This window comes from Dromaius novaehollandiae, chromosome 15, assembly GCF_036370855.1.
Source record: "Dromaius novaehollandiae isolate bDroNov1 chromosome 15, bDroNov1.hap1, whole genome shotgun sequence".
NCBI lineage: Eukaryota > Metazoa > Chordata > Aves > Casuariiformes > Dromaiidae > Dromaius > Dromaius novaehollandiae.
This window is the reverse complement of record NC_088112.1, coordinates 21,532,601-21,554,689: the sequence shown is the minus strand read 5'-3', so window position 1 is coordinate 21,554,689 and position 22,089 is coordinate 21,532,601. Positions and strand designations below refer to the sequence as shown.

The 22,089-nt window shown below is 48.0% G+C and overlaps 1 protein-coding gene across 1 annotated transcript; it reads left to right on the top strand.

Moving 5' to 3' along the window:
- Nucleotides 1-13,482: 13,482 nt before the first annotated feature.
- On the top strand, nucleotides 13,483-16,198 carry LOC112994149 (interleukin-5-like). The gene is made up of 4 exons (XM_026118324.2): nucleotides 13,483-13,620; nucleotides 13,793-13,825; nucleotides 15,081-15,215; nucleotides 15,546-16,198. Exons 1-4 carry the CDS (start codon nucleotides 13,495-13,497, stop codon nucleotides 15,636-15,638), a joined length of 387 nt encoding a protein of 128 aa, XP_025974109.2. The 5' UTR covers nucleotides 13,483-13,494; the 3' UTR covers nucleotides 15,639-16,198.
- The last annotated feature ends 5,891 nt before the right edge of the window (nucleotides 16,199-22,089 follow it).

Here is a 22,089-nt window from a genome sequence, read left to right as displayed (position 1 = left end):
ATTCAGCTGTTCAGCAGTACGACACCAGGCTCTGCTTCCTCCATGGCCACACTCTTCCGCTTTGCTTTTGGACGATACTCAAACCGTATCCAGACTCTGGAACCACAGTCTGGTCTCTGGAATATTCTCCAAAATTTGTTCATTAGCAGACTTAGTTGTTAGCGTTGTTTCTCACACGAGTTTTCTGTTTCACATACAGTATTTTCCCATCAAAATCAATAAGAAACCAATTTATCAGTTTTTGAGCTACTGTGGGATTGTTTTGTGGGAATGATTTCTTCATCTGTGATGTATCTCCTTTGATGGACACTCAGCGTAGTTACCAGCCTTTCAGAATATATGAATCTATAAATGTAAAAGGATGAAAGTGAAAGGCTGAGGAGCAGAGGGGAACACCTGATTCACTGTTTCCAGTCCCTGCAATGCATATGATCATGTCATCCCTTTCAGAAATCTATCAAGCTCTCTTTTAAAACTCGTTGGAACATTAGGTAGAAGATCGACTAGTGATTACAAACTTTCTTTTAATTTCCAGCCTGAACTTCTCATGGCTGGATTGTTCCCCATTTGAATCTACATTTTTTATTTATAAAATTAAAATTTTATATATTTATACGGTTTATAATTTTTTGAATTTACCTTTATAACTTTACCTTTAATATGTTAACATTGTCCTATATCTTAGATACTCTTCTTCCTGTTTTTTCTCCCCATCTGCTTATAGAATGTGAATATTCTCAGCCTTCATTTTCCCGGATAATCAAGCCAAGCTCCCCCGGTTTCCTCCTATGTGAGTTCCCTGTTCACCTGATCAACAACATTAATGACAATAATACAGAGAGACTCAATCTTGAGGACATTCATCAGTTATCTATTCCAGCCTGATAACTTTCCTTTTCAACACTATTCTTGCCATGTCCCAGGAAACTACTCACCTACCTTAAGAGTTTCAGATCTTCTCCAGTTTAATGAATAATTTAGCATTTGATATACTATTTAACTAAAACCCAGATATCTAGAATATACCACATGTTCTCCTTAGAGGATCAACTGTCTTATCAAGGATATCCAGTCAGCCTGGCATTATCGATCTATGGCAACCTATATTGCATTTTATCTTCCCCTACCATATATTTCTATGTCTTTAACACAGCTCTCCTTCCAAACTTGTTCTAAAGGCCAACATAAAAGGAGAGTCAGCTTTCACTAGTCCGAATTGCTTTTTATGTGTGATTTAATGCATCACCTCATAGGGAATTGCAGGATGTAGATTTTTATTGTCTTCCTGATTTGAGAATTCAGTTCAGATCCAAGTCAGGCCTGCAGGAATGCAACAGATGCCTAGCTCTACCCCAGCAGGACTCATTCTTCCCAAAGACCTGCTGACCCAGCCAGATCATTTTGTCTTCCTTCTCATTTCTTTGCGGTGTACCACACCAGTGGTAGATAATAAGTGTGGGATAAGTATGGACAGAAAATCTGACGTGCAGCTTATTTGCACTGCATAATCTGGATTATACGTTCATCTGATTTGTCTGCTGTAGTTGGGTGAATAGCATTTTACTGGGAGACTCTTATTCCATAGTTGCCTTCATACATTTTTTCCGCTCTACTCCCACATACCTCCCCTAATGTCACAACTCATTCTTTATTCAAATTCTTCCACAAGACTCATTGATACCGTGATAAAAAGAACTGCCATGGTTCTGTCCATGGATGATGGACAGAAATCTATTTTAGCTTTATTAAAAAATACTGTGCATTTTGTCCCTCTCCCAAATCATACATAGGTGGTATGTCATCTTGGAACGTGATCAGTTTTGGGCAGACTCTTTCAGTGTTTCAAAACTGTTTAGGACATTCTTGTGATACTATAATTCACATGCCAGTGATTGATAGTCAATAAAAATTAGAGTATTTGCCTATATAGGAAGAATAAACATTTACTCCTCTAATTTTTGTTAAATATAACAAAATATATATTCTTTTAGCATATGATATATGATAAACATGCCAATTCCCACGTTAATTACTCTTAATAAAACTATGACTATTTGTGAAATACAGCAAAATGTGTGCTTTATATCCACACTGTGGATAAGGGAAACTTTTCATAAGATCACAGTTTTTCTTCTGCCTGGTTTGTCATGGATGCTTCTTGTGCCTCTCCCTCTCTGAAAGAATGGCCGTAGTGGTCCATCCTACCCAGCATCCTGTCTCTGATGGTGGCCCAGTGCTGATTTCTGCAAAAGAATGTAAGCATATCTTGTATCAAAAGATTCTTTCAGGATTTTTTTTTAACCTCTGGTTACACTTCTCTTGCTGAACTTTAGGTCAAGAATAGGTATTTGGGTATCAAAAATTATTTATAAAATTTAAAATATTTTAACAGTGTTTTCAAAAAGACTGAGGCAGATCTGTTCATAAATTTAGGTATCAAGAAATGAGTACCGTGACATGCCCATCTCCTTTATCTCTGTGGCTTCAAGCAGGTTGCTTCTACACTATGGAAAACCAGATGACTCTTCTCATGTTGTTCAGTGATTTGTTTCATTTTTCTGGAAAGTTGTAACCTTTTTGTGAGTGATTCTTACCCTCTGACAAGAACTTGACAAGCATTTGAAAGTGTTTTAAGTCTTTTTTACACACACCAGTATTTTTCAGTACATCTTTCCACTAATAATTGAAGGACTTCTGTAAATTCACACAAAGTTTTTACTTGATGCCAGGACTGCTAATTTCTACCCTTATGAATTTCTATCCATCTATCCTGTGGTTTTACTATTTGGCTGTTGCTAGTTATACCCATGCTTTTCCTAGCTATGTATTATAAGCTGAATTTCACAGAACAAGGAGGGGAGAGGAGGAAGGCTAAAGAAGTCACATTTATTAGGTGATGTTAACGTCCGTGTATGTTTAAAAATTTGCTTTTATTTTTTTGAAGGAGAATGCCTCCTCACCATAACTGGAATTGCAGTTTATCGTATAAAATCCTATTGAACAAAGGATGTTATATTAATTGAGTGTAATATAAGAGCTACTTAGGCTTCCAGATCTCCATCTACCTGTTTACATGATGCAAAAATAAGAATAGTACCACATAAATATATTTTTTATACAAGGAATACTCCCATTTCCTGTGAAGCGTTTTTGATATCATGCAAGAAAATTACACCTCTTATCTACAAAGGTGTTTTCCCCTTATTTGATGTCAGCGGGAAGGAAACCCCCCACCTGTCCCCACTGAGGCGTCCCACAATGCCTATAATAATTAGTACTCTTGTGCCTTTTCCTATATGAGAAAGTTTTCCCTTCAATTTAATATTCAAGGTGTACATGAGTATATATATAGGCAGCATCAGTTAAAAAGACATAAATCAAACGTAGCCTTCCTGGAAGTGAAAATGCTGCTACTCTACTTCTTCTTGTTGAGTTGCTGTCTGTCTGCCTCCATGGGCGATGCCATAGAAGAATTTAAAGCGAACCTCAAGGCTTTCGTGAAGCTAAACAGTGAGGTGGGTACCCTCATTTTTCTATAGTTCTTGTGATGGAAGAATAAAATCGAGTATGGGCTAGTTTCAGCTGTGGTTTATGTCTCCTGTTTTCTGTTTGTTGAATCTGAGATGCTGAAGGCACTGTGTGACAACCTCTCTGCTGAAGCTGGCGCTGCAATTGTTTCCCCAAAGGAAGTTCAGAAATAGAAAACCCGATGAAGACGATACGTAGTTAGAGATGCTTAACAATGTGGCAGTCATTTAGAAGTGTCTTCTAACGCTATCTTGTTTTTTAAATTTTAGATCTTTCTTCAAGTACCAAAAGGCCATTTTAAGGTAAGATTTTTAAAGGCTCTTTACTACTGTTGCTATTAGTCATTTGGAAAATGATGCTGCTTTGTAACAAATCGCAAGAGAAAGAGAGAGCTAGATTATCAAAGAAGACTGAATCTCACAAAAATTGAATGCACATGCTTAACTGTATGTGCATGGGCAGTTCTGTTAAATGCAGTGACATTCCTTGTATGCATAAAGTTAAGCAAACAAATAGCAAATTTTGAGATCAGGGCCTTTGAGACTTAGTTTGATTCCTATGGAAGTCAATTTCTTAAGTTTTTATAGAGAGCTTAGTGCTGAGACTGTTTGCATCCTTACTATATGACTGCTACATAGATCCCTAAATGTGACTTTGTTTTCATTTAGAGCAGAGGGCAGTGAATACAACTAATACTGGCAGTGCTGAAATGTTCTTATCTCTCAGTAAATAGATGAATACAATTAAGGTTACATCTACAAACTGTATGCTCTGTTGACTTTTTTTTGAACTGTAAAACGTAATTGAGCTTGTCACTGAAAGAAACAGCATGCAGGCATGAGAAGTTGTCACATAAAGCCTTGTAGATCAGTGGTTTTCAGTCTGTGGCCTGCAGATTCCTCAGGCTCTGCGAACTACAAGTAAAATGCTCATGAAAAGTAACGAAGAAAAGGCAGCCTATCGTCAGAAGGCCTTATTTGTAGGGGAAAATTGTTAAGCGTTTGCAATTTTAAAGAGGTTGAAAAGCAGCACTTTGTAGACAGAAGAGTGTGGTGCTTCTGTCCTTCCGCACAAAGATGTTAGCGAAGTTAATAAAATCAGAAGTCAACATCATGAAAGGTAATTAGCAGATCTAATCTTCCTGGGATACTCATTACAATTTATAAAACTGCAACACTGACAGATTCGATTCCTCTTTGCAACTCTTGCTCCATTGTTGATTTGTATGTCCTTTTTAATGACTTGTTTAACATGTTCATTTCTCTCCTCTTGTAGATTTTTAAACCAAAAAAATCCCAGAAAAAATAGAAAAGTGCCCCCTTCCCTAATCATATACAAATAAATACAGTAGACAATAGATCATTTCTGGTTTTGCTATGCCTACAGTTAGATATTGAATTTAATGGGAGATAAAATTTACCTCATTTGACAGAATATAATTTTGCTGTTGTTTGATTCTTTTTTTTTAGTGCAACTGTGTTCATCATCAGCTTAATAGTGCCATGGAACAGCTGGGGAAAAAAAAAGGCTCTGAGGATAACGAAATGATAACACGTGTTTCTCTGATGAAGGGAAACTTGGCCCACATAATAAGAAATATAACTGAAACATATAAAGTAAGTTTTTCATGCATTATTGATAGTGATTAAACAGGGAAAAAGTTGAAATTACTGTGACCAGTCTGGCTCATATGTTTTCAAAACATATGAAATCAAACAGCTCTGAGCATCCTGGTGCACTAAAGTCAATGACAAAATTTTGATACCATCTTTGGACACGCTTCATTTTGTGGTGTTGAGCATTACGGCTGCCTTTAAGCAATGCTTTTATAGAAAAACCTTACCTGTAGTTCATGGAGTATGGATGGAAGTCACAGTTTTCTAAAAGATGTATCACCCTTAAACAAATCCTGGATTTGTCATTAGCCAAAAGAGAAATAAGAAATGGCCTTAAGCACATCTTATTAAGGAAACTTATAAAATAAGTCAGGAAGAAATGTTCCTGATCTTCAAAAGTCTTCTTCTCTCAGTTCAGTCATGAAGATTTGTCTTTCTTTCTCATTAAAATATTGCCTTGAACAACAGCCAATACTCTGCAACAATACACACTTCTTATTCTTCTTCTTATTGTCCTTATTATTATCGTTATCTATTGTTATTGTTATAGGGACCTAAGGAAGTCAGTTCCTGCAAAGTGCGAACAGTGGACCCTCAGACTGCCCTGTACAACTACGACATATTCTTTCAAAGGCTGAATGAAGCGAATTTCTGTGCTCCAACAGCCAAGGATGGACACTAGCAACACCTCCGGCTGGACATGCGGCTTATGCAACACTAGAGCTCGTTCTGACAGCACGCTGCAGAGCTCCCGGAGAACTCCGCAAAGAGCCAGCGCAACCTCAACATGAATGTTTTAGATATTTTATTGGATATTTATAGCTTTATTTCTTACTACGGGTATTTATGTATTTATTTAATTTATGGAGAGCTTTTATATTTTACGGAGTTGTAATGTTCAAAGTGATAGTGAATGAAAGAAGTATTTAAAATTATTAATACTGTTGTATTTTTGTGTGATATAATATTTAGTATGTCTTTTAAGAGCCAAATGAAACTGTGTGAGTGAAATTAAAAAATATATAGATTAGAAGGCAGATCCATAAATGTGTTCTACCTCAAATATTTCCAAAATTGGCAGTCTTTATTGTCTGAAGTCAGGAGAAAAAAAATGAGAAAAGGCTTACTTTTAAATATGTGTTTCATTCAGTTTGAAATCACTGTGTTTTCCTGAAATTCTGTAACAAAACTGTAGTGCAGTGTATCAGTATTATCAACATTATTTATTTAATATATTTATTATGAAAACAGAACCTACTTATTTTAATACTACTCCACCTTGAAATTTATTTTCAACCCAAGCTACTTTCAAACTCTTGAGCAAAGAGTGGGGAAAATGTGTGTTTGTTGACACAGTGCCAGGCGAATATGAGACTCTGTAGGTCTTTGAAGGCTTATTACAATATAAATATACTACTGATAATTGTAACAATATAAACAAAAACAGTAGTAAATGATGTCTAATTTAGGCTAGATTTGTTTTCTTTCCATTATTAAGTAACTTTTTAGTAAAGTGAAAGGTGTATTTGTGATTTATTTTTTCTAAATAAAGATACTTCATTCTTCTAGAATCTGAAGTGTGAGAGGAAAATGATACTTTTGCTAATAAACAGAAGCGTATGAGGTTTATTAAATGCAAAGGGCTTCTGTGTGGGTGTGAACTCATCTATCTAGCTTTTGAGGCATAAAGCAGTTTGAGGAACTGCCTAATCTGGGCGCTATGCAAGTTTTAAGTCAAACATCGTTGCCATCGACATATTTCGGGGAAGTCGTAGAAACTCACCTATGAAGTAAAACATTTGAATAAGTAATTTAGCAAAACTATGACCAAGGAACTGAATGTAGCAGGTAGGTACATTTGGAAGATATTGTAAAAGAGACCCAAAATATGAGAAGTAGAGAACCAAAAGGGTGGCCGAGAGCTGAGGATGACTTCCAAAGTCCTGGCAGCTTGGCAAAGTGATTCCCGCCTTGGTGACTGCGAAAATTGAGGATGAAATCAGACATTGTTATTCGTAGTGTAAAAGTGCTTAATCCATTAGACTGTGAAGTTACAAACCTCAGCTGAAAGGAATAAATACAGAAGCAAAGAGGAAACGCAAGAATATTGACCAGTCACACAGCTCAGTGTCTATACCGTTAGTCACTGCGAGAGATTCAGCAACCATTGGAAATATTGAAATATTTAATTTTGAAACAGCTTAACATTTAAGGGCATCTCTCTAAACAGCGCTCCTGTGACTCATCCCAGGACCTTTAACTCAGCTATTGCAGAGATGACAGTGCATCCTCGGAGATGCAATGAGTCAGGAAACCTGACCTGTAGCAGAGAAGGGGCATTAGGTACTTGAATAACAGCTTCCGCATGTAGCGTCTAACGCTGGAGAGCTTCATTTTTTGCTTCCATTTTATGCTTCATTTCAGTTTTCTGCACAAAAATGAAAAATATCAAACCCAGCATTTTACCACAGAAAGTGTTTGCAAAGACCATATAATCCTATAAAAAAAAAACCCCAAACCTTTCAACCAAACATTATTGAGAGATTGTAACCATTATTATAGGTCATGCTAAAAACTCATCTTTCTTCCCAAAGTATGTTAAAACATTTTCAAAGTGTAAGCTGTAATGTAGGATATACCTACACGTGGGGACGATATTGCTCACCAATGCCAGGCTAAAGCTCACGAGGCGACAAGACTAATGCTACTGACTGCTTAAAAGACCACGCTGGGACTAACTAATCGAGGCAGCTTCACAGCCAAAGAGCACCCCGATACCGCTGATTTTCATGCAACCGTGCAACCATGCAACTCAGCTCCTACCCACAGGAGCATCCTCTCGCTGTTACAGGTGGCACTGGCCTGAAAAGGGGCCAAATATGAAAAATAACAATATTTTTGTATAGTGGAACTCTGTTTTCACGACGGCTCTCGCTGGAATAGGACACTCCCGAGAAGACAGCACGCAGTTACGGTGCCCCGTGCAAAAGGCTGCCGGCAAGCTGGAGTCTCTGGAAATCCCTTTTTGAGGAGCCTGGGGAAACCAGCCTTCCCTTCTCAGACCTCCAGACCTTCTTTCTGTGTTAGCAGAAGACTAGACCCTGCAGCTAACGGTGCTTGGAGCACTTAATTCTCATTTTATGCGACCTATCTGCTCTTCAGAAATTACTGCTGCTGGGATAAGAGACAATTTCTGGTCCTTTAGAACATTTTGGAATCTCCTGCCTGGTTAAGTGGGAGAAACGGGATTTCAGTGCTAAGAGGGACTCTGTTGCCAGCACTGTGTATTAGCTGTTTTCGGTCTGGCCGACCTGCAGAAAAATCATTTTAGAACAAAAAGTAAAGGTGCTATTTCAAACCGGATCCATCAAAATACATGAATGAGATTTTTAGGAGTCCCAGGACTAAAAAGCTGTAGGAGAGTCTATGAAGCTGATTTGTGCAAAATTTAAGATTTACATTCGACACTCCCTGCACACTGCTGGGAGGGAATAGGAAAAGCTTCGGTATTCAGAAAAACTTGATTAAGGAAAGCCTCAAGGCTTTTGTTTGCAAGATGCTCAGGCAAAAGCTGCAGCTGCTGTGCGAGGAGAACGCTGCCCACCGCACCAGCACCCTTCCCCAGGGCACGGTCGTCGTGCGGGGACTCAGAGTCAGCCCCTCGCCTTAGCCATGACAGAAAGCAAACAAACTAGAGACAAACACACTGAATCCTCCGAGCTGAAAGAGCTGTATAGTCACAGGTGTTCAGGCTCCTACCAACTCCATTTGTGGGCCAAACTCCATTTTTGGTCCCCAAAACAGCATCATCCAGCGCTGGACAGAAACCGTGTCCTGCCCATCACCGCTGTCCTCTCCCACCTGTGCATCCCCTGCCCTGGTTTGCCTTAAAGAGGAGGCAAGGAAGGACCGTGGACAAACCCGCCAGGGCCAGCCGGCCACTGCTTTCTGTCTTTCAACAGGGCCAACTACCAGTGTAATTCATTTACCACCACCAGAGACCAGCAAGAGCCGGCGTTTCTCGCTGCGGATCGCTCTGTGCGGATAACAGGAAAGGGAGTAGCTGTGAAATGAAAGCCCTGGTTAAGCCTTGCACTTTAGGTGCGTTATTCTTTTGGGGTGTATTTGGTGAAAGGCTTAAATACGGGGTTTAAAATAACCCTGTAAAACCGGTGTATTGCTCCCAACGTACCCTGAGGAGCTATTCCGAACTGCCCAGCACCTCTGTCCAGCAGGTCCCGTCTCCGGATCGCCGGTCCGAGTTCAGCCCACTCTCCCCTGCAAAGCCAGTCTGATATTTCACACGTCGTTTCCAGCAAACGATCCCTCCCACAGACCACGACCGAAGTGTAAACAACATTCCTCCTAGCAGCCTGTTCCGAAGAAAGCATTTTGCTTCCTATTGCTTAGGTCAAGACCAGTCTCTTCAAAATTTCTCAATTTTCCTGGCTTCGAACTGACTCTTGGAAAAGCAGCCGTGCAGTTTGCTGGGGCAGCGGTGCTCCGGGGTGTTGCTGCTCTGGGCAACTTCATCCGCTACCTGCCAAGGGAAGGATCCTCCGGGTCCCACCACCTTCCGAGCAGGGACTCCGGGGTCCCGCTAGCGATCTGCTTTTTGTGTTCATCTCACTTTTCTTTGTTGCCCTCTGGAAGAGGCGGGAAGATAGCTAGAGGTAAAACAGTCACTGCGACCTCAGATGACGACCAGCTTGGGGCCATAAACCTTGCCAGGATAGGAGAGAACCTGGTTGCAGCTGCATCGTTTTGAAGTAGGCCCCTGACGCAAAATATTTAAACACAACCAATTGCAGAAAGCATTTCAGATCATTTCCATGATTCACTAATAGCATATTTATATTGTAATAGAAACTATAAACAATTTCTGGAAATCTTCTTGGCCCACCGAGACACTCGCTCTTCTGTGAGAATTAAGCCGGGTCTCCAGGCAGGAGATGCCCTCTCTGGTCCTGAACCGTGTTTCTGTCCTGGGTGCAGAACAACCACCCAGGAGGGTTTTTCCCACAAACCAGGGCTGCAATTTTTTGTATGACCAAACATGTGGCACCGGCTGCTGCCGAAGTCCCTATGGGGCCACACAGCATCTGCCAGAGCAGCAGATCAAGTGAAACATTGCAACAACTTAAGAAATTCCTAAGAAACACTTATCTTTAGCAAATGATACAACATTTACTATTGAATTTAACTGATGAAATGCAGTTCCGATGTGCAAGATTACACTAGTCAAAAGTTGCCCATTTATTAAGGAGGACTTAAGAGATGAGGAGCAGTTCCAAAGCCGCTGATCCACGCGTCCCTCTAGCCCGCCCGTGCACAGAAGGGAGGAAAAGGACGCAAAGTCGGTCACAAACGTCACTCCGTTGTAGGACACCGTTTGCCACGTTCCTTTACCACGTCGCTTCACGCCGCATCCCTTTGCCGGCCTCGGCGGAGCGTGCCGACCCCGGCCAGCGCGGCCGCTGCACGCGGTGCCGCTCGGGGATGCCCTGCTCTGCAAGGGCCCTTTGCCCCCTCTTTTCACCTGGGGCACGAAAGGGGAGAGGAGGAGGGTGCACAGAGGCCTCCTCCCCCCGAAACGCCCCAGAGCCTTACCTCAACTCTGCAGAGCTTCTCCAGCTAGTTCCTCCACTTTTGCTGCGACCTGCGCCCGCGCGGAGGAGCGCTGACGGTCTCGCGCAGACGTTGCCGTCTTCAGAGGAAAGTTCTTCTAGGAAAGTCATCGCAGTCTGTCTCCTGATTTTCAGGAGTTTCCATTTGCTCGAGCCTGCTAAGCCAGAAAGGCACAAGTTAGCGCATGGCCTCCATGCTGCGCCAACGCAGTGTGCCAGTAAATAAGCCTTATCTGAGCATCGCAGCTTCAGGCTTATCTAGATGAATGAGCAAAACCAGCTACTGCAAACAGCTGCAGCTTCGAGCTAATGATGCCAGCAAAAAGACACTAAGGTGACAGCAACATGCAGCAGCTCGTTAGCTCCTGCGTGTCGATTTAGGTCTACCTGCGCTGGGGACTGCAGCGGTGTTTGCTGCGCGGGTTTTGGGGCACTGTTAGTCGAGCGGCTCTGCCCTGTATTTGGTGCCAAGCGACAAGCGCTGAGCAGCTCCCGCCGGAGCTGGTGCTGGGACCTGCCCAAGGACATGCAGCAGAGCCACCCCGAGGTGCAAAAAGCCATGGAAGTGCTCGAGCAACCTCACCGTTGGTCCAGCGTATCCACCTCGTCCGAGGCAGAGCGACCGCGTTTGAGGTGCCGGCTCTCGCGGGTCGAGGACAGGGACAGCAACGCGGGGCTGATCCGGCCTCTGCTAACCCAGGCGGCTTTGCCTCCCCTGCCAGCCTGATTAAACACGTCAGTCCGAGCCTCCAGGGACGCACGAGGACTTTGTGAATACAATCCAGCGTCAGACTTTAACTAATTAACTTGCTCAGTTCTTACAGGTTTTTCACAGAGCAGCCACCTGCTTTTCTCCTCCAGCCTCCAAAGATTCCTCAGCAATATTTTCTTTGCTTTTTATTATTATTATCACTACCACTGCTAGTGCTTGCAGTGCCTTCACGCTGTCCACACTCACAAATCAGACTCACTGCAGAGCTACAGAGATGAACATTGCGCATAGCGTCTCTAAGGTGAGGATCTCTGCTTGCTAGTGCTGTCCCGTTTTGTTCCTACATGGTCCTTCACCTTCACGCACATATGAAGAAAAAGCCATCAGCCCAGTAAGGACTCTGAAGCTGGAAGATGTGATTACAGTTTGTGCAGGCACACTGAGCTTGCCTAAAGATAAAAACCCAGCACTTGAACAGTTTTAAGCTATCTCAAGCAGAAGAGGCAAAAAAATGAAATGGCATTACCAAACCTTACTAATTTGGAGTAATTAACAAAGACCCAGCGATCGTGCAAAGGTGAAGAACAAATCCTGGCTTTTTGGGAGCTAGCCAGGTTCCTGATGAAAGACCACCTTATGCTTGGCATTTGTAACAGAAATCCCTATCTATGCTTCTTGGGAACTGCGAAGCGAGTTCTTGGGAATTTCTGATTAAATAAAATTTGCCAAGACAAATAAAGAAAAAGGAAAAAGCCCCTAGTTCATATAACGTTCTAGGACAGTGCTACGACGCTGCAGAAGCGACTGAAATCTCGGATGCAGGTGGGAAAAAAAGGAAGAGGAGAGGGCTGAGGGAGAAAGCGTGTCGGGCACGGCCGACCCACCAGCCCGGTAGAGCCGAGCCGGGTCCGGGGCATCCCGGGTTGTCCGGCTTGGCCCGTGGCAGCCAGCTGTGTTCGTAGGAAAGGAAATTTCCCGGCCAGCCCCGGAGCCCTGCAGCAAGTCTGGAGCTGGGTTGTCAAAGGGGTCCGAGCCGAGCGCGGCTGCACGGTGCAGCCGGGGCCGCCCCGGGCTGACGGAGGCTTTGCCCAGCTTCTGGGAGGCCAATGCCTGCAAACCGCTGCTGCCGCTGCTTTCTGGCCGAAAATTTCATGGGCCAAAAATGCGGGGAAGCATTCGCAGGTACCTGACGCGGGAGCTCGGTGCATGGGTGCTCTCCGCCGAGCCCGGACCGATGCCCTCGCGGGACGGCCGCGTTTCTGCAAGCTTCCGATCTCGGAAACGGCGTCGTGGGAAAGCGCAATGTGCAGACAACCGAGTGGGTCCCGTCCGGGGCGGGTGGCCGGGCGCAGCTGAGCCCCGCGGCCACCACCGACGTGGGGAGCATTGAGGCACCAACGGGATCACGGGCACCGGCTGCAGCGGCCGCTCTGCCGCCGCGGAAAAGAGGGAAAACGCTTGCAGAAAGGATGGAAGAGCAAGTCAGCGAGCTTGGGTGCCCGACGCCGGCTCCTCCCCGCGTCGGACCTGCAGCTTGATCAGATCTGGCCAGGCTATTGCACAAACGCTGCTCTTTTTCTTTCCAGGCAATAGTTCACATTTTTTCCCCCGTGGGATCTTTTTTTTCTTTCCCTGCTCCCAAGTCTCCTTTCTCCCTGCCTCAGGGGGCCGAAGGCAGCTCTCGGGGAAGCAGCTTTCTGCGGAAGAGCGGTGGAGACGCAGGCATGGCTCGGGCCAGCACACATTTTACTGATTTTAAAAGGGAAAAGGCCACATCCTCGCATCTTTGCTACCTACTTCTGCAGAAATGCTGATTGGGTAAGGAGGATGCCCAAACATGAAACACAAAATTAACTGGAAACTTTCTCTTCCAGAAAGTCTCACTGAATGGCACGGTTTTTTTTATCAGTTTCAAAAATCACCCTAAACTGATCATTTCCTTCTAGAGAGCTGATAAAATGGTAGGAGATCGGTCCCGAAGCACTTGCAGAGTCGCCGAGGCACCAGGACAATGAAGACGCATCTGTGTTTCATCTTGCTGGCTGCCGGCGTCTGGGCTGCTCCCCACACCAGCAGCGCAGCCGAATTACTCACCCTGCTAGAACGAATTTATGACTCGGTGACAGCGGACATGCAGGTAAGCTCACGTTTACGCTTTTCTAATTTAAAACCTGATATATTTAACCATCCTGTTCTCTGAACATTCAGCTTTTAATAAAAGTTCAACAATCTATTAATGTGGCATCATATTCTTATTACAGTTAGTGAAGGATATATTCGAAAGTCTTAACTAATGTATTATTTTTCAGAATCTGAGGATTGAGACTCCACTTCATACAGATGTAAGTAAAACTTTTTCTTTAAATAAAGTTAACTTCTTCAAAAATTTAGTCATCTGAAACTAAGACATAGCCTTAGAAGTGTTATCTCCCCACAGTACTCACTCTGTATTGAAGATAAAAGTTTTGCACTTTCGTTGTGATTTCTATACAAATAATTACATTTTAGAGGAAGGTATAATAAGATGATTTCAATGTTACTAAAACCATTCAAACGTGAGTCAAAGACATGCTGTGACATAAGAGCAGCCAAGGATAGTGATTAATCTTGGTTTATGGTTTTATAACCTTTCTGCAGCTCAGCACACCCACAGCCACCAGCGATTTTGTGAATCAACCTTCCCCACGAAGGGCAGGTGAAAGGGGAAGGAGAAACTCATTCACATTTTTTCTTGCACATCTGCACCCCGCTCGCACAAGGGCTTTCCCATGCCAGAACGCTCAGTCTGCTTTCAGAAATGGATTTTCATACCGTTAGCATTAGCAACAGGATCAAATAGTTGCGTTACCACATTTTGTCCGAACGGTGGTGTTTTAAAGCCTTCACAAGCTGAGGATAAGACACCACGACACATCTGGGAGCAACATCTGTCTCAAAGGAAAGCTTGAGCTCCTCTCTCCGGGCTCGCCATCCTCTTCTGCATCTCCCGTGAATTTCTCGCGTTCGCTGGTAGTTCAGGAGAGCTGCGTTAACTCTTCGTGGAGAGGCTATTTTATTTGCAGGTTGGCTTTTTAATAACCCCGCTCTCTCGAGTAAGGTTTTATTCTGCCGTGCGTTACCTGGAAACGTGGATGCAGCGTGAGCACGGCTGCCGTTCACGTGTCCTAACGGAGCCGCACGCAGCCTCGTGACGTCTCGGGGACAAATCCAGCGATTCCGGCTCCCACGGCGGGCAGCCTCCCGCGGGCACGCCGGAGCCAGGAACCAGTTACCTGCTGATGCAAGCAAATAAATGAAATTGGTCTTCAAAAGGCCACAAAGGAGCTAGGGCTAAGTTTGTAGGTGACTACAAGGCTCGCCTGGGCATCGCAGAGCATACGCTAGCAGAAACTGCCATCTCCAGGCATCTGCCTGCAGAGTAAATGTGCACAGAAACTAAGCACGTCTGCCTGAATCGTTTGCAAATGAGTCCTCAAGTCAGCGACAGCATTCGTCACCCAGCTCGTCGAATATAAATCGAGATAGTTTTTAATGAACTAGTTGTTGTTCACAGTTACAAATTCCTGTATTTCAGTTTTGTTATTTCTTCCATCTTAGAATGCAAATTGCGTGAACAAAATCTTCGAAGGAACGGAGCTGTTGAAAAATCAGCTGGATATGAAAAAATTTGGGGCTTTTTTCCAAAAATTTGAGAGACTGAAGCAATCGCTCACGCTACGCCCAGGAAAAGAGGTAGGAATTCATTTCTATCGTGTCTTTTAGCAGAGATCATGCAGCAGGGCAATCTATTAAAACGCGGTGCACAACCCACAACTGAACCCTTATTGCTGCACAAAAGGGAACCAGTTTTGTTTAGTATATGCAAGAAGAAATCCTAGTATTACTTTACATTTCTACCCTTATTCTAGTCTTCAGTTTGACTCATCTCTAAAACAAGGATCCATATACATGATTAGCCTATTTATATTTTAAGGAAAATTTATAAGATGATTTCAAGATTAAAAAAAACTCTCTATAATTGTTAGATATTAAACAATTTCATCTTCTTGGTTAATTTTTCAGGAGGAATGCGATACAGAAAGAAAGACCCCCAAAAATTTCATAGAAAAACTGAAAACGTTCATCCGAAAGTCATCGAAAAACCGAAGAGCATGAAGTTGTTAGTTTCTAGGATTGCTGTAAATTTAAGCAAGCGGTAAAATGCGTTTTTGTTTTAGAAGTACTCTTTGCGCTAACAGCGAGAAGGACACGTCTCCAGCTCCAGCGGCTCTGCATTCGCTCGCGCCGGGAATGCGATCTCTGAAGTTATCGATGGCAAAATGTCACTCACATTTTCGGATGAAAGTTTAAATGCTCGAAAAGGCAAAAAGTCCGGAGTATTATGCAAGTACCTGACTACTCAGAAAACCTTTTAGTCTGACGTGGGAAGCTCGAGCTTAGATGCGCTGCAGCTCGTTGCAGAACAGTCACAACAGGAGTGAGCGCGAACGCCTGCAGCGAGAAGAGCGGGCGGTGCCGCTGCCCTCGTTATCTCCCCGCGGCACCGTGCCGCGGCCTTAAGTAGCGCGTGATGCAGGGAGATCTGCTAGGACTGGGTTTCCCTCGCTGGTGTTTTCAGGCCCATCGTCGCGGAGGGACGGTCTCGGGAAGGTGCCGCGTGCCCTCGCGCGACGGCGCTGGGAATCGCTAACCTTTCGGGTTGCGGGTCAGGTCTCCGCCAGAAACATCCGCTGATGCTGCTCAGTCTCAGTGGAGCGGGGCCCACATGCGGGTATTTCTCTTAAAAACAGGCTGAAAAGAGCAAAAATCCCTGTATAGACCAGTAAACCAGTACACAACTGATGTTGCTGGAATAGTTAATTTTGCTCAGGGAACCGGTACTGGCTGTACCGGCAGTCTCACCACTACGACATCCACCGACACTGGCGACAATTAATCAATATAATTATAATTAGCAACATTTTTTAGTACAGAGCTGGCTTTGCCACTGCTTTGAAACCCGGATGACCAGCAAAGTTATACTCACACAATATTTCACCCTTTATGGTTTGCATAAGCTTAGCTGCTTATATATCACTTAACAGCAAGGAGTACGACACTGCGCTCATGCCCATGGGATTCGGCGTGCTTAGCACTCAGCCCAAAACGTTTCACAAGCCCCGAGAAACATCCCGAGATTTTCCTCTACCTACGGCTTTGTTAGGATCGGTGTGAATTTGGTGACTGCTAGCTGCGAGGATGCGGGCATGCACCGCTTGGAGAATTCATATTCTTTTCTAAAAAAATGACGGTCCTGATAGTGTTTGGAGTGATCTGAATTTATTTTTATGTTGCCAGTTAAGTTATATTACTTTTGCAGGTATATGTGTTGTGGAGAAAATATTTATTCTGTGTTTTTACTGCTTTTGGTAAGGTGAATAAATGCGCCTCGCTGCCCTTTCGTCCACAAACGTCCTCCAAGCCATTCCCGCGCTCGCGCGAGTCTCGCCGCTGCCAAGTCTCCGGGCACGGGTGGAATTAGATGGTCCATGGAGACCCAAGGGGCTGGTCATAGAAGAGCGTATTGGTTTCTCTCTGCGTCTTTTAACAGTTAGAAAAAAAGGGGAAGAAACCAGTCAGTCTAGCTGCGAACGCTGCTCCGGGCAGCGCGATGCCGGAGCCGGCCGGGAGCTCCCCGTGCTCCGGGATGCAGCCGCTGCCGGGGCCTCCGAGCATCCCACCGCCCACCCAGACGGCAGCGGGGGGTCACGCACGGACCTGCCGGTAAAACGCTGGCACGGACCAGTTCCACCAGTTCCTCAGACCCGGGGCTAATCCGTAGCCTTCGCCGTCCGCAATGAGCCTCCTCCGGGCCTCCAGCAGGGAAGGTCTCCAGCCTCCTCCGGGAAGCAGCGCCGAGTTTCCCGACGCTCCCCTAAGCCGGAGCGGGGTTGTGGGATGGGGGTAAAGGACCCTCGGGAAAGCCGCGTCTTCCCGCGTTAACCGAACATCGTTCAGAATAAACACAGATTTTCCTGGCCCCAAAGGGGCAGCAGAGAGTCAGCCACCGCCATCACCGCTACAAGGCTGAGACCAGCAACGCCCCAAGCAGGCAAGGAAAGTTAGTACAGACTGGAGCTGATTAAAAAAAGCAGAAAAAAAAGCAAATTTTCCAAAATTTCAGTCCGAATTGGGATAAGACAACCTCTGAGCTTTTTGTATGATGGGGGATCTGACTCCCACGAGACGCCGCAGCACGCTGCCGTAGCATTTTATCACCTCCCCGGATTTGCTCCAGTTTTTTCCTTTACGGACCAGCCCAGGCGTGGGAACGGGAGCTGCTTGGGGCGAGAGGGACGCTTGGCCGGCCGCTGCCCTCCAGCGCGGCTCGCTCGTGTCCCCCGGGTCCGTCCACGCTGGGGTCGCGGGGGACCCCGGCACAGAGCTGCCACCTCCTCGTCCTCCCACGCGCACGACAAACCCGGGCATCAGGTGCAAGGATGCGGCAGGAGGGGCAACGCGGGTAGGAGACAAGGAACAGGAAAATATTCATTAATAATAAAAAAGCCTCAATAACTCAACAATCTGGTAAAAAACACAGCCAAAAAGATCTTGAAGGGGAGGATTTCACTGGAGAAGTGACACTTGTTACCTTCTCCGAGCGCTCCAGCCTCTGCCGACTCTCTGGAAGCGTCTTGTTCTGCAAGGGGTTAAGAAATAATTCACCCTTAATTTCTTTACACTTTTTTTTGCAAATGGTTCCTCAGACCCTCTCAGCCAGCACAGCAGCGATTCTGCTGTTGTTCTGCTACGTGACCCCCGGGCACCCTGCGGGGACGCGGGCTGCCGAGCGGGATCTGCGGTGGGAGGATCTCCAAGCGCTGGGCTCCGGTTGCCCGAGTTCCCGCGGTCTCTCGACACTAGATGTCCCCACGAAACCTCCTTTCCTCCGTTCCCCGCTGGGGATCTTCACTCGAGCACGGGCGAGAATATCGGTGATAACAGAAAAAAACAAGCAAAGCATGACTTTGTCGTATTGACGAATACGAGAAACCACACACTGTTTTGAACAGCGATCAGCCAGCGTTTGCAGCGCAGCTCCACAGGACGGGGCGAGCAGCCACGGCCGCTGCAAACCAAGAATTAATCAGCAAAATTATTGTTCATACGTTTGTGCAGGCCTCCATCCGTCGCAGTTTTCGCTCTGCTCCCGCGAGGCGGTTCCCGTGACGCGGTGCAGAAAAGCCCCCAGCTCCCCCAGGGACGAGCGGGAGCGGAGCGCGGCGGCGAGCCCGGGTGGACTGGGGACACTGGTGGGCTCCGGCCGCGCTGCCACCGAGCCCCGTCCAGCCTGGAAGGGGACAAGGGGCCTGCTGCCCCCCGGGGCTGCGTTATTGGTGGAAAGAGCAGGAAAAAAGAAGAAATGAAGTCAGTCCTAGCCAGGCACGGGCTTGCACGCTTGATGACCGCACCGGGAGCGGCTCTGCGGGAAGGCAAAGGACAGGTATTGCTGGAGGTTGCCTTGAGCCGAGTCCAGCTCCCGGCCGCTGCAGACGTTCCCTTTTCTGCAGCGTCGACGTTAAGCCTGACTCCAAAAATTTCCCTTCCTCTCCGCGTTACCTCTTGGAAACCAGCCTCTTCCCAGGCTTTGAAGTGCAGCCGTGGGAAACGGGGCCGTGGGGGCGGCCGGCACCCTCGCCCCGGCTGCAAACCCCGCCTGGGACACGGCCGCTCCCCGGGTCCCCTGCACACGGCCTCGGCACCGATTCCCGGGCGTCTCACCCCAAACGCAGGCGCCGTCCTGCCTCGCGCGCCGGCACGTGGCTACACCACCGCCTTAGCCCAGGCAGCGCTGGGCTGAATACCCCAAAGTCACCTCTGAAGAGCCGAGCTCGGCCAAAAAGCAGAAAATAAGGGAAAAGTTGGTGCTGCACCGCCCCAGCCTCGCAGGGCAGAAGGCACCTTCGGTAGCACCTCGAGAGCATCAGCGAGGCGCCCAGGAGCAGCTCCCGGTGACCCTGCCTCTTCTGCTCCTCTGAGCTCTGCCCGTTTTCTCCGCTTTATTACCGCCGCACGGGATCAGGCTCGGGGCGGGATGCTGCGGCCGCGCGAAGGCGGCTGCTCCGCCACCTCGGCACGTGCTGCGCTTACGGGAAGAGCTGCCCCGGCGAGCGGTGCCAAGGCGAAAGGCGAGACGGGCGGCTACTCCCGCGGCCGCGCTGGTGGCCGGCGGAGCGGGGACCGCGCGAGGGCTCGGAGCCGAAAATCAATGGGGAATCCAGCAGCCGCTAACATAACTGGCATAAACCCGGCGACACGCTCGCAGCATGAAAGCCCGTTAAATACACACGCACGAGCCCTTATTGCAAAAGGGCACGGGAGATTTCCCCTCCAGCGTGCGCACGCGCTGCAGAGGAGCCCGGCCGGGCGCGCAGGGCCCTCGCAGCGTCCTGCTTCACCGGGCTACGGAAAACGCCGGGGAACCGCAACGCTTAGCACACGGAGCGAAGCAAGGACGGAAAACGCTGGCGACAGCGCCATGCGCGACAAACCGAGGCGTTCCCCGGGAGTCAGGCGAGCGGGACAAGTCAAACGTCACCAAAGACGGGAACTCCTTCCTGCAGGGTAGCTAGATCCACCTGGAAAGCAGCATCCTAGTCACGTCCCCCAAAACTACCATGGCGGTTAGTGCACCCCCCCCCCCCCCAAATCCATCTAGGTCCTTTTCCAAGTGTAAAGGATTTCAGCTGTATTTTTAAAATTGCCTTCTAGTTTCTGCAAGAGGCTCAAAGTCATGGTCTCTGCCAGCACGCCCAGGAAGATTCAACACTGCCTTCATGTGGAATGATATTAATTATTACTCTTATACTTCATTTTATATTTTTACCCTGGTAACCAAAAATTACTCATTTCCAGAGCTGGATGCTGTAATTTAGGGCAAACAGCAGCAGCTTTCTATAAAACCGTGATTTTACGGCTCCTGGATGCCTTGGGGAGGAGGACGGGGAGCAGCTGCTCCCGGCCGGCGCTGGCCCTCGCACGCAGCTCGCGGGGGGCCAGCGGAAACCCTTGGGGGTCACCGAATGGATGAATAAAAACGTCCCGGGTCGAGAATACTCAGAGGTTGGGAGAGCACGAAGAGGAAATGCCATGCATGCTTCTGTGCGTTTCTAATCTTCCCCGGGCATCGGCCGAGGGTGCCTGCGGGGCAGCTCACCTGCTCGACCGTTCCCGGACGGCACGGGAACAGCGGCCGCTGCCCTCGGCCCCGGCACGCCGCGGGCTTGGGGATGTCCCGGTGCCTCCGCCAGCCCCTGCCACCCGGACGGCCCCGCGGCGGGGAGGCCAGGCCGGCGCCGGCCGCGCAGAAACCTCTCGCAAGTGAGCGGTTTGCGGGAGAAGGACGAAGCCGCGCTCCTGCCGCTTGCGCCGGGATGCTGAAGGCCGGGTGCCATCGGTACCGTCGTCCCGGCCGGGAGATCCGGCAGGGCTCTGCAGAGAGCCTGGCAGGGGGGTTCCAGGCACGCAGGGGCAGCACGGCCCACGCCGCGGGGACGAGCGCATCGCTGCAAGTGCGTCCCAGGGAGACGGGCGCGGGGCTGGAGAAAAACCCCGCCGGCCGGGCTCAGGGGGGACCAACGCCGCAGAGTTCGAACCGAAGGTGCGCAGAGGGCAGGTCTAAAAATAAATAAATAAACAAAATACAATAAATTACCAGCAAATTTATCTTAGGCGTTTGCAAACCACACCCCGATGTTTGCACGTCAGGAAAACTCCGTGCACAGGAACACCACAAAATATTGACCATAAATTGGTTTTAAAAAAGAAAAGAAAAAGAAAAGAAAAAGCAAGTGTCGCGGTGCACCTTGCCCGGGGCCGGGGCCCTGCGGGGCTGGAGGGGGGGGTTGTTCCCCGGGGGGGCCCCGGCCGCCCCCCGCCGCCGCAGCCAGGTGCCGGGGGGGGGTTCCCGGGGCGGGCGGGCTTTCCCGGCGCGGCGGCTGGAAGTCCCGGCGGATTCCTGTCCCCTGACGCAGGGCCGGCGCCGGGATTCCCCGGGCCCCCCCGGCCCCCGCTCCCCGTCCCCGTCCCCGTCCCCCCCCCGGCGGCGGCGGCCCCCCCCGGCGGCCGCACCGATTCCCGGAAGCGGCGGGGCCGGAGCCGCCGCTCCTCTTGCGGGAAACCGAAACTCGGCGGCGGCGGAGCGCGGGGGGGGGCAGCCTTGAGCCGCTTTTTGCGGAGGAAAAAAATAAATAAATAAAAAAAAAGGCAAAGCGGAGCTGCGCGGGAGAGCGAGTTTTGCATCCCCCCCCTCCCCGGGGGGGCAGCGGGTGTCCCGCATCCTCCGCTTAACCCCGCTGCCGCGGCTCCGCCGTGCTCCGGTTCGGTCCTGCCCCGTCTGCAAACCCCTCCGGGACCGGCCCCCGACGGCCCGGGAGCCCCCGGTGCCCCCGCACGGGGCGGCTGCCGCCTCCCTCCCCGGGGCCCTGCGCTGGCCTGGCGGAGCTGCAGCCCGCCGGCGTCGAGGACACGCCGCGTCGAAAAGGGCCCTGCGTGCTTTTCCCAGCAGTTCTCGTCTCCCGCTGGTGCCACGCGAAGAGGCGGTGCTGTCCCCGCGACGTGTCCCCTC

Coding starts and splice junctions, on each gene's coding strand:
- LOC112994149 (XM_026118324.2), top strand. CDS start 13,495: ATGAAGACGCATCTGTGTTTCATCTTGCTGGCTGCCGGCGTCTGGGCT. Junction 13,621..13,792: donor CGGTGACAGCGGACATGCAG/GTAAGCTCACGT, acceptor ATTATTTTTCAG/AATCTGAGGATTGAGACTCC. Junction 13,826..15,080: donor AGACTCCACTTCATACAGAT/GTAAGTAAAACT, acceptor CTTCCATCTTAG/AATGCAAATTGCGTGAACAA.